Source organism: Camelus bactrianus, chromosome 36, assembly GCF_048773025.1.
Source record: "Camelus bactrianus isolate YW-2024 breed Bactrian camel chromosome 36, ASM4877302v1, whole genome shotgun sequence".
Taxonomy (NCBI): Eukaryota; Metazoa; Chordata; class Mammalia; order Artiodactyla; family Camelidae; genus Camelus; species Camelus bactrianus.
Genome location: NC_133574.1, coordinates 8,597,808 through 8,611,290, shown reverse-complemented (window position 1 = coordinate 8,611,290; position 13,483 = coordinate 8,597,808). Strand labels below are relative to the sequence as shown.

The window sequence follows — 13,483 nt, the reverse complement described above, 5'->3', positions numbered from 1 at the left end:
ATAGAAGTTTCAAACTTTTCTTCCATAGTTTTGATTGCTCTAAAAGAAAGCCTTAGAGAATATCTTCTTATTGTAGAGTTACTATAACCCTAACTAGAGGCATGAGAATTAGTTTCTTTAGGAAAAAGGCAATGTAAACTCATATGCTGGTTAGTGTTGAGTCAGTTTTATGTAGAAGAAGACACAGCACTAGGAAGAAACAGTCCTGTAAGACACACTGCCTTTGATGTTCTCTTCTATATTCTTTGCCTCTCTATCCTGACTAATAGCACGGTGGTTTTGATCAATTTTCCATGCGCTTCTTTGTATTGACTTCCAGTGTTCTCTGTTTAGAGTTACACTTCTATAAGCTCATAGCCACAGCCTGACAGGTTTTCCTCCCTAACAGCTTATTTACTGGAAACTGTGGTCTCATGCCTGATCATGGGCCTTCAACTTAGTTGTCTTTCTTAACTCAGCAGGCAGCACTAGGTTCAAATAATTGTAAAATCTTCATGTTTTAAGGGACGATATGTATAATCTTGGTAATACCCATTCTTTGGGGGGGGTTATACTTCAAATTCTTATCTTGTTTACCTAGATTCTTCTAGAACAGTTATAGGATATGATGAAAAATTTCACCACTTTGTAGGAGTCTTTTTTCCTTAGGAAGTTTCTGATAGTTGAGGTAGACTTCATAATAATTTTATTTTTCTAAAAACTAGATTTTGCTCTTAAAATAATCCCTTCAGATTTGTAGGAAATATTAAATTTTCTCTTGAATTACACCCATTATAATAATTTGTTTATAGTATTAGGTTATTATGATTGTAGCATAGATGTTCTGGACTAAGGTAGGTATATTTACGTGAGCTAGAAGTAAGGAGTACATTTAGCTGATGGTTAGGTATTTGAACATAAATTAAAGAAAGAATGTTATAATTCAGAAGAGGGTTTTTAGACTTTGGAAGATAGTTACATCACAGACATAAATTATTGTCTTTTAATACAGTCCAGAAAAAAAGAACAAGTCAAGAAAGACAGATATTGGGATGAAAATTTATGCAAGGGAATGGATATCGCTTTTTGTCACCATCCATCAACACTGAAATCTCTAATTATATGATCCCTAAGAATCTTTCTCACTTCAGTTTATTTTCTTAATTGTATTTTTATCCATGTAGAAAATTCAATATGAATATTTTTGTTTATTTGTAACTTCTATTTCTATTTATAAATAATTAAATTTTATTAAGATGACTAAATTTGTATTAATTTTATTGTACCAAGAACTTTAGAAAATTTTAGCTTGAGAAAAAGGCTATCTATTTCTTCATGTGGGAAGGGAATGAACTCTAGGGACACATTTGCATCATCTGTTTTTTTCAGATTCTGTAAATTTCAAGGCTAATCCATCTCAAATAATTTATCACTGATCACAGATTCTACAGTTTGATTCTTCCCTTGCAAGGCTTATATAGCAGTAGATTCCCATTGGTGGAGTTTTAGTTGAAGTCTTCTATCAAGACAAGGAAGAAAGGAGAGGATAGCTCAGTAGTATAGTGTGTACCTGGCATGAACAAGGTCCTGGGTTCAATCCTCAGTACCTACATTAATACATATATACATATATACATACATAACCTAATTGCCTCTCCCACCAAATAAATAATTCTTGAAAAGACAAGGAAAATATGAAAATGGTGTATATGGATCCAACTTAGGTACCTCCCCAGACACACTCTATTTAATACACCTTCTGGACATGCTTTGAATATAGAGCTCCCATGGTCACTGTCACCATATCTCTTGTAGACAGAGATTATGATGAAATTTCTATCCAGGATTATGTAATAAAGATTATAGAAGCTGAAAGATGACTGAGTGTACAACCTCACCATGATGTTTTTGTTTAAGTCAGTGTTCTGATAGAGAAAGAGTGGAACTCTGAGGTTTAAAATACATGTTTGTGTGAAGAAGAATAAGAATCACAAACTCAAAAATTATCTTGCATTGTCTTGGTTGTCATAAGTAGCTTCCTCTTTCTTGAAAGACAGGAAAGAACAGTCTCCCTTAGCCTAGATACCATGTTATCACCTCATTTAAAAGAATTGTCATGCAATGCTATTTATTCTGTGCATAAACTTCCTCCATCATTCTATATTGCTTCCAAACAGCTAACCAGGGGTAAGTGGGAGGAAGCTCCAAAAAAGAAAGTACTGTTTTCTGTAGACTCACACCGTGGGGAATGCCTCATAGAGTAAGGATGTGGTTAGCTTCACTCACAAAACTAAGCACTAGATCTCTGGGGAAAGAAAGCAAAAAGACCTACAAGACAGAGGTGCTAAATTATGATTTATTATTTTGATCTTAGGAGTTGACAATATCTTAAAAATCTGTACTACTCTTAAGTATGATAGCTTAGGAGTGAATATGATATGAACTTAATTCATAGTTAGAGGTCCCTAAAGTAAATTGTTTGAAGAAATTAGATCTCAATGTTTTTAGGGCAGGGGAATCTTTTGAAGTATGTCATCAGTATATCTATATTCAGGGAAATAAAAGAAGCCCAACAAAAAAACTGTGGGCTGACTGATATGACAACTAATTATTTATTTATTTACTTTAACGTTGTCAGAAACCTCTTTATTATAGGTGTTTTTAAAACCCTTCTCCACGTGCATTGCAGAATAAATATAACTTCCATTCACTGATATAAATTGTTCTCAATACAGCTTGTAAGTTCTTATTTTTTTCAAATAGCAATCATATTACAATATTTAACTGGATCAAATCAAGATGTTGTACATCTTAAATTTACACAATGTTATATGTCTAATATATTCAAATAAAAGAAAAGTATAGGTTCTTTTCAAAAGTGTTATCTTGAAGATAAATTTTGACTCAGACTTTGGAGGAACTTGATGGGCACTGGAGAAAAAAATCACAACACGTGAAATTCCTTAAATAAAAATTAATTAACTTTAAATAATGTTGTCTAATATTACACATAATTTTTTTAAAAGAAACCTTTACACTTAAAATGTTGTCTGGTGAGTGAAGAGTTTTTGACACAAAGCACTCACCCTTGACTTGAAGTTGGATGTCATTATGAGCTGAATTGTTTCCCCCAAGAAAATAATGTACTGTAGTCCTAATCCGTAGTAACTCAGAATGTGACCTTATTTAGAGAGAGGGTCTTGTGGTGTAAGTGAAGGAGAATTGATAAATGGCTGCACTTAGGCTAACAGATTGCTTATTCTTACGCTTGCCCTTGAAAAGGTCAACTAACCCAACTGACTGGTTGTTACTCAGAGCTCCAGGCCCATTGTTAAAATAAAGCTATTAATTCTACTGTTTCTACTTTATTCCAGTAATTGTTATGAAAAAATCTCAATAACTTCAACATTAATAAATAATTAGCCTTTGGTAATGGACACAGAGGAAGACTCTTAATAAATATAATGAATGTTTTAGGGTTTATTCCCTGTGTAGAAAGTAATAAGACTAAATTTAAAACTTTTTGGTTACTGAGTATAAAAACCCATAATTGTTATTTAACAGTATATATTTGAAGCAATCTAACATAATATATTCTTAAAAGCACACTTGAAAATCCAAAGCAGTAGCAAATTAAAATCACCAGGGTTATTTTTATTTTCAGTATCCAAGAATTATCATAAGGCTTGCCATTGAGGTTGCTCACAGGTTCCTCCAGTGCCTTTAAATACGCTTCCTGCCTCTTTCAGTGCAGATTCTCCAGGAGCCATCAGACCCTATGCATTTAGGGAGCTGGACCTTGCTGCACATTATTGTACTGAAGGGAAAAAAGAAGAGAGAAAGGCCCATATGCATTAGACATTTTCCCTGCAGTTTTGTGATGTAAACCTCATTCCTATTCTGAATATTCATAAAAGTGGTTTTTAAAATATTATTATTTTAAATATAATTTGAAAGCTAGATACAAAGCATGATACTCTTCCACTGTTTTTTTCCCCTAAGAGATGCATCTGTTATTTTGATTTAGAATATATATATTCTAATATATATATATATACCTTTTTTTTAACATGTTGTCATGAGTTCAAGAAGACAAGGATCTCCCTTCAAATATTGATTGGAATTGGCTGATACTATATATGTGAGTTTTCATTTTTTCTTTTCCTTTTTCCATCTTTTCTTTCTTTCTTCCATTTTTACTTTGCAGGTGTACATCTGCAGAGAGTCATCTCTTTGTCTAGCTGTAGAATAACCTATCCTTACCTGCTTTTTTCCCTAGGAAATTAATTTTCCATAAAAATGTATTTCTAAAAATATATATCTGCTTGATAACTATTTCTTTTACAACCCTTAAAGGCTTCTAAGCATATAAATTGTGTCATGTCACAATTTGACATTAGTTCACAAAACAACTTAAAGTTTGCTGTAACAGCAGATAGATGGCAAGAATGCTATCCTGAAATTGTGGTATCAAACTTAGGACTGTTAGACACTAGGACAGGAGGTTTAGAGGATTTTGAAATGTGTTGGAGTCTATTTTGGATTGAAAAATCAATGAGAAAAAACCATATACATTTGAAAACTATTAAACAATTAAATAAGATAAGAAATAAGTAAAGATGATAAAGCTGATGAAAATGAATTGATAAATGATTTAGTAAATCACTTGATTTAAAAAAAATAGCTCCTTGCAGCTGAAAAATAATGCATGAAAGTTATGATTCCTCATTTTCTTAACAGGAAATAGATACTCATCAAATGTGAGGGACATTTTCCTAAATCACACAATCAGGGAGTTTCAGATCAGGACTTGAAACTCTATTCCCTGGCTTCCTCTGTCACAGCTCTGTAATATTTTGCAATAATCCCTGATATTTGAAATGAATAGAGGTAGTTCAGAGGGAAATTTATGAGGCCACAGCTGGAGAAGTGCAAATTATATAATTAATGACTATTTCTTTAACAAAGGTACATCATGCATATATTATTAAAATTGAAAGAAATTAAGAAAACTATAAAATGACCTACGTGAAACATATGGATAAAATTATTAACTTCTTGAAGTGTTTGATTCAATTTTTCCTAATTGTACAAGACAGATTATCTTTTGTAGGATTCTGGTGGTCTTCATGAAGAAAATTTTACCTTGATTTTAGTTCTTCCATCCGTGAAGTGAGAAATCCTGTTACCTAACCCTTGTCCTGGTAGTTGGGACTTTCAGTAGTGGCCAGTGGTCAAAATATTTTGTAACTTCATTAGAAATCTATATTCAATGGCATGTTAAACTCATTGAAGAAAATTTATTCCCTGAGCTCCCCTTTCACTCTGGTGAAACACTTACAGAGTATTAGTCCTTTTATGATGAATGAGTCAGTATTCAGTTAATTCTTGCAAAGTATTAGATGTACATATCAATACTGAAATATTTTATATGGATATTTTAATTGGTTTCCCACAAGAATCCCATGTGGTAGGTGCTAGTATTATTACTATTTTCATAAAAAAAAAAACAAGGCTCAGAGAATATGCAATTTGTCTAATATTATTCAACTGTTAAGAAGTGGGCCACACATTAGAATTCATTTAGTCTAACTCAAGTACCCTCACTTAACATAATAACTTGCCTCCCTAGTGGCGACAATTGCTAATTTATTTTAGGAGTTAAAGATTAGTTAGTCTTGTTTTCTAAGAAACATTTCTGTGTGATTAAGGAAACCAAGAAGACCCTGAAAATCAGAGTTTAGATTAGGTTTTATTTTATTTTTTTCATTTTTTAAAAATTCCTTTTTAGAGATTATGGTAAGGCAGGATGGACATTAGTCTCTTAACTGTCTCTTTTAGGATGCTCTCCAGCCTAGATTTTTCAAATGAACTTGTAGTAGAGCTGATGTTTTCAGTTAATTAGCAGCTTTAACTATGATGTCTTTTCAGTTGAGCCCATCACATATCAGATATCTTTCATGTAGCACACCCTAATTCTTCTTTTACAAATGCATTGTTTCCTTCCATTACAACTTGTAATAAGAATCAGTGTTAGTTCAGCAAAACAAGGAGCCATGAGAAAACAGAGTCTTCAATAATAATAGCTATTAGGTTTAACAAATGATCTTGGAAATTATTTAAATCCTATTAGAATTACCAAAGTATAACTAGACTTTTTAATGCTGATATGAAAACCAAATCCAGATATGTGTAAGAAGAGATACAGATATTAGTATAAATATAGATCCATATACAAATGTGTTTCCTGCTTCTTTATACCGACTATCTCCTTGTGGAGCAGAGTGAGGGTGATAGAAATGCATTAGTCTGTTTACATTTTTTTAATGACAATTGATGGCATATAATGATTGCAGAATAACATCCATGTCTATATTTACTAAAGTAATTGAGGAAATGATGAACCTAATGAGAAACAAGTTATATGTGTTTCCTGAATTCCAGTAAAGAATTGTGGTTTATATATTATTTTAATTTCATTTATTATGTATTGTATTCTTAAACCATGTTACCAAACAATGAGCTTTAAAATGAACTTTTACTGAAGTATAGTCGATTCACAATGTCGTGTTAATTTCTGCTGCATATCATAGTGATTCAGTTGTACATACATATAAACATATTCCTATTCATAGTCTTTTTCACTATAGGATTTTACAATGTATTAAATATAGTTTCCTGCAGGGGGAAATTAACTTTAAGTATGCAAGTAATAACTGATATACACTGTCTTTAGTAAAGAAATCAAGATAATGTACACCACTATATCCCCTTTGATCATCACTTTATTTCTGAGAAGTGACTCTTTCCTTCCACATGTTTTCCTATTACTTTACAAACACAGAGGGTCTCATAGAAACTACATGGTATTCAGTGGGTGTGATTTTTTTTTTAACATACAAATCCTCATACTGTGCATTTTATTATATTTTCCATTTAAAAATATCTTAGTGATTCATATCATAGTAGATGTGCCACATGGATCAAACATTAAAATTTCTGCCTAGTTTTTCATTATAAGAACATACCACACCTTATTTTCATTGTATTTGGAGGTAGTTAGATTATTTCCATTTTCTAAATTGGAACAATTCTGCAATAAATAACCTTCTGCATGCTCTGTGGGAAGATTCCACTGGGTCACTTATCAAAATGTTATATGGAGAGGTTTTTTAATTTTATTTTTACAAAATTGATGAGTGAGGATAGTATCTCATTGTTTAATCTGAATTTCTCTGATTTTTATGAGATTGACTATTTTTATCTATATCCTATTGGCTAATGGTAACTTCCTCTCCATATGTTGCCTAGAAAAAAAGGTTATGTTCTTTTAGAAATTGAGTTACTCATCTTTATGTTTTTGATTTGTAGGATTTATATTTGCTCTCATTTTTTTACTTTTTGAAATACTTTGTCCATATGGGATATTGTCATACAGAAAAGGTAAATGTATTATATTTTTCTTCATGAATTTGATTTAGTGCTTTGCTTAAAAAAAGTCCCTATCCTAAAGTAAAAATCATTTCTGATTAATTCTCAAATATTTTTTCTAGTTTTGTTTGATACATTTGTATCTTCCAACCATCTGGAATACAACTTTTTGAGCCTTGTGAGATATTTTTTTCCTATAGAGGGAAATTCAAAGTCCTAACACTAGTTACTGAAAAGTCTATTATTTCACATCAATTTAAAAGTTCAAATTAAACTTAGAATAAATTCATATATATATGAAAAAACATATATATAATATGTTTATTTATTGACTGTGTTCAAGTCTAGTGATCTGTCTTTCCCAACAGCTTAATTGCCATTGTTATATAATGTACTTAAGCCTTGAAAGGTAGGTGTATTCTTTTTGTGCTTTTTTAAAAATATATATTATTTTCTGTATCTTTTTTTTAACTGAAGTATAGTTGATTTATAATGTGTTAATTTCTGGTGTACAGCATAGTGATTCAGTTATACATATATATATATTCTTTTTCATATTATTTTCATTATAGGCTATTAGAAGATATTGAATATAATTCCCTGCGCTGTACAGTAGGATCTTGTTGCTTATCTATTTTATATATGGTAGTTAGTATCTGCCAATCATGAACTCTCAATTTTCTCCTAAGCAAAGTAAGCCAAAAAGAGAAAGAAAAGTACCATATGGTATCACTTTTATGTGGAATCTAAAAAAAAAACAATGACACAAATTAACTTATTTAAAAATAGAAACAGACTCATATTTGCCAGGGAGGAAACAGTGAATGGTGATGGGTAAACTGGAAATTTGGGATTTGCAGGTACCTTTTGTTCTTTCTTTTAATAAGTTAGGTTAACTACTTTGAATATTAACTCTTTCTGAATTTTGAAATCAGATTATCAAATTTCATGAAAAACTTTGTTAGAACTTTTGTTTTAATTATTGAGTACATTGATTAATTTAGGAAAAATTGACTTTTTAAAAAGTCAGTTGGAGTAAAGTTCAGTGTTCAATTACTATTATAACTGCTCATAAACAGACTGACAAATGCTCTCAATGTGTAGGTTTTATCTTTTTATAAAACTGAATTTAGTAGTTTTTTGATACATTTTAGATCAGGTTGCAGAAAGGAAGTAAGGGATTTGTGTTATATTTTGCACCAAAGAAATATTTCCTTTTTAACTAAAATATTCAAGGATTTGTTCCCATGAAGTATAATGAGACTGGGAAGAAAAGTGATTCAATTCAAAGAGATACAAGGTGATGGAAAGAGATTGAGTGAAAAAGAATCTTCATACGCAATCTGCCCCTCCAAGGGTGACGTCATAAAAGATGTGTCAGAAAGTGTGACTGAAGGGCAAGAATGATGAGATCTCCTGGGTTAGACTGGAAAATGACCTGGGGAATAAGGTTGATTTCAGGAAGCCATAAATATGCCAGAAGACCATACAATGGGGCTACCTTTTCCCCAAAATTCTGATTCTTGCTTTATCTCTTCCTTGATTTTTAAATGTTCAGGGAAAAGTCTCTTAATGCATTATCTGAAATTATCATCCAGAGGATCAATATTTAAAATTATGACATCACAAAGTCTAATGACATGACTGAGCTTTCAGGATTTAGCACAGATTTAGTGACTGGGAAGGGCTAAGACTTATAGGGTCCTTCTTGCCCTTGAAGAACCGATCACGTCAGTGCTGTTTCATATATACCAGAGATTCAAACATCACCCTTAAGGGACAATACTGAAATTGCATCCCCAAATTGACTCCCAAAACTTTGAGTGTTTCATCTTTTAAATACTCATCCTGCTGATCTTGGTAAGTGCGAGACTTTGGAATTTATCGTAATTACAATGAGTTAATTATTTGTGCTGTTGGCGTCTCTGCGTGTCTGCTCTAATGAACTTTACTTATGGGTAGAGTTTGTGTGTATTTTGTACACTGCTGTACCCTCAGTGCTGATTATAGTGATTGTTTCATATGAAACAATCAATATGTATTTACTGAAAAAATGAATGACTTTTAAAATAAATCATTTCAAAAAGTTGCATGTTTCAGATATACTAACATCCCCCTCTAAATGCTTACACCCACAGAAGCAATGGGAAATAAAAACATCACAAAATTCATCCTCCTGGGGGCTTTTCAGTGATGACAATGTGAAGGTCACCTGCTGTGTGTTGTTCTCACTTTGCTATATTGCGATGCTCTCAGGAAATCTGCTCATTCTTCTCACCATCAGGGGAAGCCGCCTCAGAGAGCAGCCCATGTACTTTTTCCTCAGCTACTTGTCCTTCACGGATGTCTGCTTTACCTCCACCATGGCCCCCAAGCTGATCACTGACTTACTGGCCCAGCAGAAGACCATCTCCTACAACAGCTGCATGGCCCAGATGTTTTATGCTCACTTCTTTGGTGCCACTGAGATCTTCATCTTGGTGGCCATGACCTATGAACACTACACAGCCATCTGCAGACCACTTCAGTACATGGTCATCATGAAGAGACAGGTGTGCTATGGCCTCGTAATGGCGTCTGCTGTCGGCCCCTTTGTCCATTCCATCATGCAAGTATTGATTATTATCCAGCTTCCGTTCTGTGACCCCAGTCAGATAGACCACTATTTCTGTGGCATATTCCCCTTGCTGAAGCTGGCCTGTACCGACATTAGTCTGTTGGTAATTGCAATCATCACCACCACAGGGGTGCTGTCCATTTTAACCTTTGTTGCCTTGGTAATCTCTTACATCATCATCCTGTGGACCTGCTCCTCTGAGGGCTTCCGCAAATCCCTCTCCACCTATGGCTCACATATCACTGTCGTGTTCACTTTATTCTTGCCCCTCATCTTCACCTATGTCCCCATGGCTGCTTCTGTCAGTAATGACAAGATTTTTGCCTTGTTTTACACTATGACTGCCCCCATGTTCAACCCTCTTATCTACACCCTGAGAAACACAGACATGAGGAATGCCATGAGGAAAGTGTGGTGATGGGATAAACTCTCTCGAGGGAGATGAAGCCTCTGGTGTTTGCACCCTTTGCTGGACTGGGCTCTAATCACAGAATCTGTAATGTTGACAAATCTTTTAGGTGCAGATAGGTGGTGTGCTGTCATCAAAAGCTGCAAGCCGTGAAGACAGATGACCCCTCAGGCAAGTTCAAGTGCCTGATGCACCATGAGACTAAAGAAACTGAAACATTGGAGTTTGGAGCAGAGAAAGGTTTATTGCAGGGCCAAGAAAGGAGAATGAAGTGGCTTATGCTCAAGAAAATTTGAACTCCCCAAAGGTTTCAATAAAGCATATTAAAGGCCAGGTAAGGGAGGAGGGGTGCAGGGTATATGATTAGCTCATGCATAGTTCTCTGATTGGTTGATGTTGAAGTAACAGGGCTGTCAACACTATCAACCCCTAGGTGCCAGAAGGTCTGGGGCTGCATGCTCATGATCATCAGGTAGTTAACTTCTCCCCTTTGGTGGTGGTTTTTAGCACCTGAAAAACTCAGGAAATCTATAGGAGATACTATTACCTGGGTTCTTCAGAGCTGAGCTACAGCAGAGGATATGGGGGAGGGCCCTGTCCTGGGAAGGCCCCACAAGATCCTGCTTGGTTACCAATTTCTGTCACTTTAATTTTCTGAGACTGTGTACAAGGGGAGTGGATCTGATGATCTCCAGATCCCTTCCAGCTCTGACACTCTGGAACTTGTGACTGACATTCTGGAATGTTCTGCCCTTCATAACCCTGACAGATGGGCATCAGAGAACTCTTGTCAGGGCAAATTGTAAAGGCAGCATGGTCTGGCAATTGTGACCTCCTTTAGGAAACAGATACCCTGACTGCAACATCTCTCACAGAGTGGCCCTAAAATCTTCCATAGTTTTGAGGTTTCCACTCAATAATTTTTAAAAATGCCAAAAATTTTACAAGTGTTTTATACTTTAATTTTTTTTACATTAACAAATCACTCTTCTAAAATAATTCAATAGAATGTAATAAGACTGAGGTGCCAACTGATGCCTGCTTAGGCCCTTTGACTCCCCCCACCCCCACCAGCTTCTGGCCCTTAGGCATCGTCCTGCTCCTCTTTGGGAGGTAAACTTCTGACTGCTGTTTAGCACAGTTAACAGCTGGGAAATGGGAAATGACTAGCCTCACTGTAGCTCAGGCTGACCTGTCACAGTTCATGTCTCCCCCTTATCAGAATCATAAATTCCACTACCTTCATTTGTCAGCCCGTGTCTCCATTTTACTGGAGTTGTAAATCTACTATCCTCCTGTGTAACACAGTCCCTCACCTCAATTACAGCCAATCAGAAGGCTGTTCCCCTACTTCTTTATGTTCACAACCCCTTCCCCAATAAAAGAATCTGCACATTCCTCCTGGAGGACACGCAGGCACCTCTTGCCTGTGTGACCCACTGCTGCCTATAGAAACATTACAATTAAACCTTTTCCTTGCTCTTAAACACCTCCCTTTCTGATAAATTCTTCTTACCAACTCACATCACTGGCCCCACCAACTATCTCCCAACAAATAATACTCACACTATACTTCCAGAAGTTGTTCTAATTAATACTCAGTACTTTATTGGTGGTAATTAGAAGTTTCAAAATGGATAATGAACATTTGTTCAATCCATAAATGTAATTCTATGATTATAATTATCATCTCTTTTTAAAAGTCTTCATGAGTAAGCAAACTGACAGTCTTTGTAAATGTGCAATTTGGAAAATCTCCCAGTCTGTGAAAGGCCATGAATTTGAGAAGGCACATAGCTAAAGAGATGGCTGTTTTGGGATGCCTTTTGTCAGTCCTCACTGTTCCTCATGCTGATAGTATATTTTGATGTTTTCTTCCATCATGCATACTATGCAAATCTGTCTCATTTCCACTCAGGCAGGACCTCATATTAGGGAGAAATAAGGGAGATTAGACTAAGACACAGGTATAGCCAACTGGAAAGCATAAGCTAAAATCACTTTTGGTACATTGAGGTGTTTCTTTAATTTATACAAGAATCCTCAAGCCTTATGGATTGGAAGAGACTTCTGATGTCATCTAGGATCACCTGAGACCTGGAGGCTGGAGTCACCAAAGTATCAAGAAGGTGCCTCAGGACCCCCATGTCTACAGCTTGATCATGCTATCCACGGATCAAATCTTGGTGATCTTCTCCTTGACAAGAGTCACCCCTAGTGAAACTGGGGAGAGTCTGAGTTGCCGTGATTCTTGGCCACCTCTTTTCAAGGAACGAAGAGCAGACTCTCTGAGCTCTTCTGATTAGAACTGACTCTGAGGAAGTTTTCTGAACAGGAATAAGTTTATAAAGTCACTGGTAGAAACTTGAATACTATTTTATATGTTCTGTTTCTTGGTCTTGGAGAGTAGTGAATCTGTCACCTTTTACCTTCCTAGGGATGTGAGACCATCAATATTACTACTATTCCTTAATAGTTAAGGCTTTAGTGGAGAGACACAAAGGAAAGAGTATCTTGGACAAAACTTATCAAATAGATAACATTTATTTATTCCACAGTTTCTTAAGTTCAGTTCAAGTTATAGGAGAATGGATGGGAATATACATCTGAAGTTAGGGCTCTTTTGGTTTCATTGTTCATAAACCCCTTGTGCTCAAAGAACATCCAGTATCACCTAGTCCCAGTGTTTCCAAATCTAAGATCTTAGATGCACCACTGCCTGTTTAAAAATTTCCAGAGGAGATTGTTAAAGATACTGATTTTTTTATACCCTTTAACACTGGCCGACTGAATCAGAAACTCTTTGAATAGATGCCATTATTGGTTCAAAAACCTCTCATGATGATTTCAATGATCAGATAAATTTGAGAACCTAATCACCTCTTTAAGTTGAGCAAAGAGAAGTTCATAGAGATCCAGTGAGTATATGTCCAAGTTGGGGATAATACACACGGATCCCTGTGGTCTGGGGCAAGGGTTTCTTAACTATATCTTCTAGTCCAGATGTCTTGCTGCCTTTTGATCTTTCTTACCTTTTATTCTGTGAG

The 13,483-nt window shown here is 34.9% G+C and overlaps 1 protein-coding gene across 1 annotated transcript; it reads left to right on the top strand.

The window, feature by feature from the left end:
• Nucleotides 1-9,553: 9,553 nt before the first annotated feature.
• Nucleotides 9,554-10,445, top strand: LOC141576205 (olfactory receptor 4P4-like). The gene is given in 2 exon segments (XM_074358695.1): nt 9,554-9,589; nt 9,591-10,445. Coding segments are annotated over 2 exon segments (891 nt in total).
• Nucleotides 10,446-13,483: the final 3,038 nt, after the last annotated feature.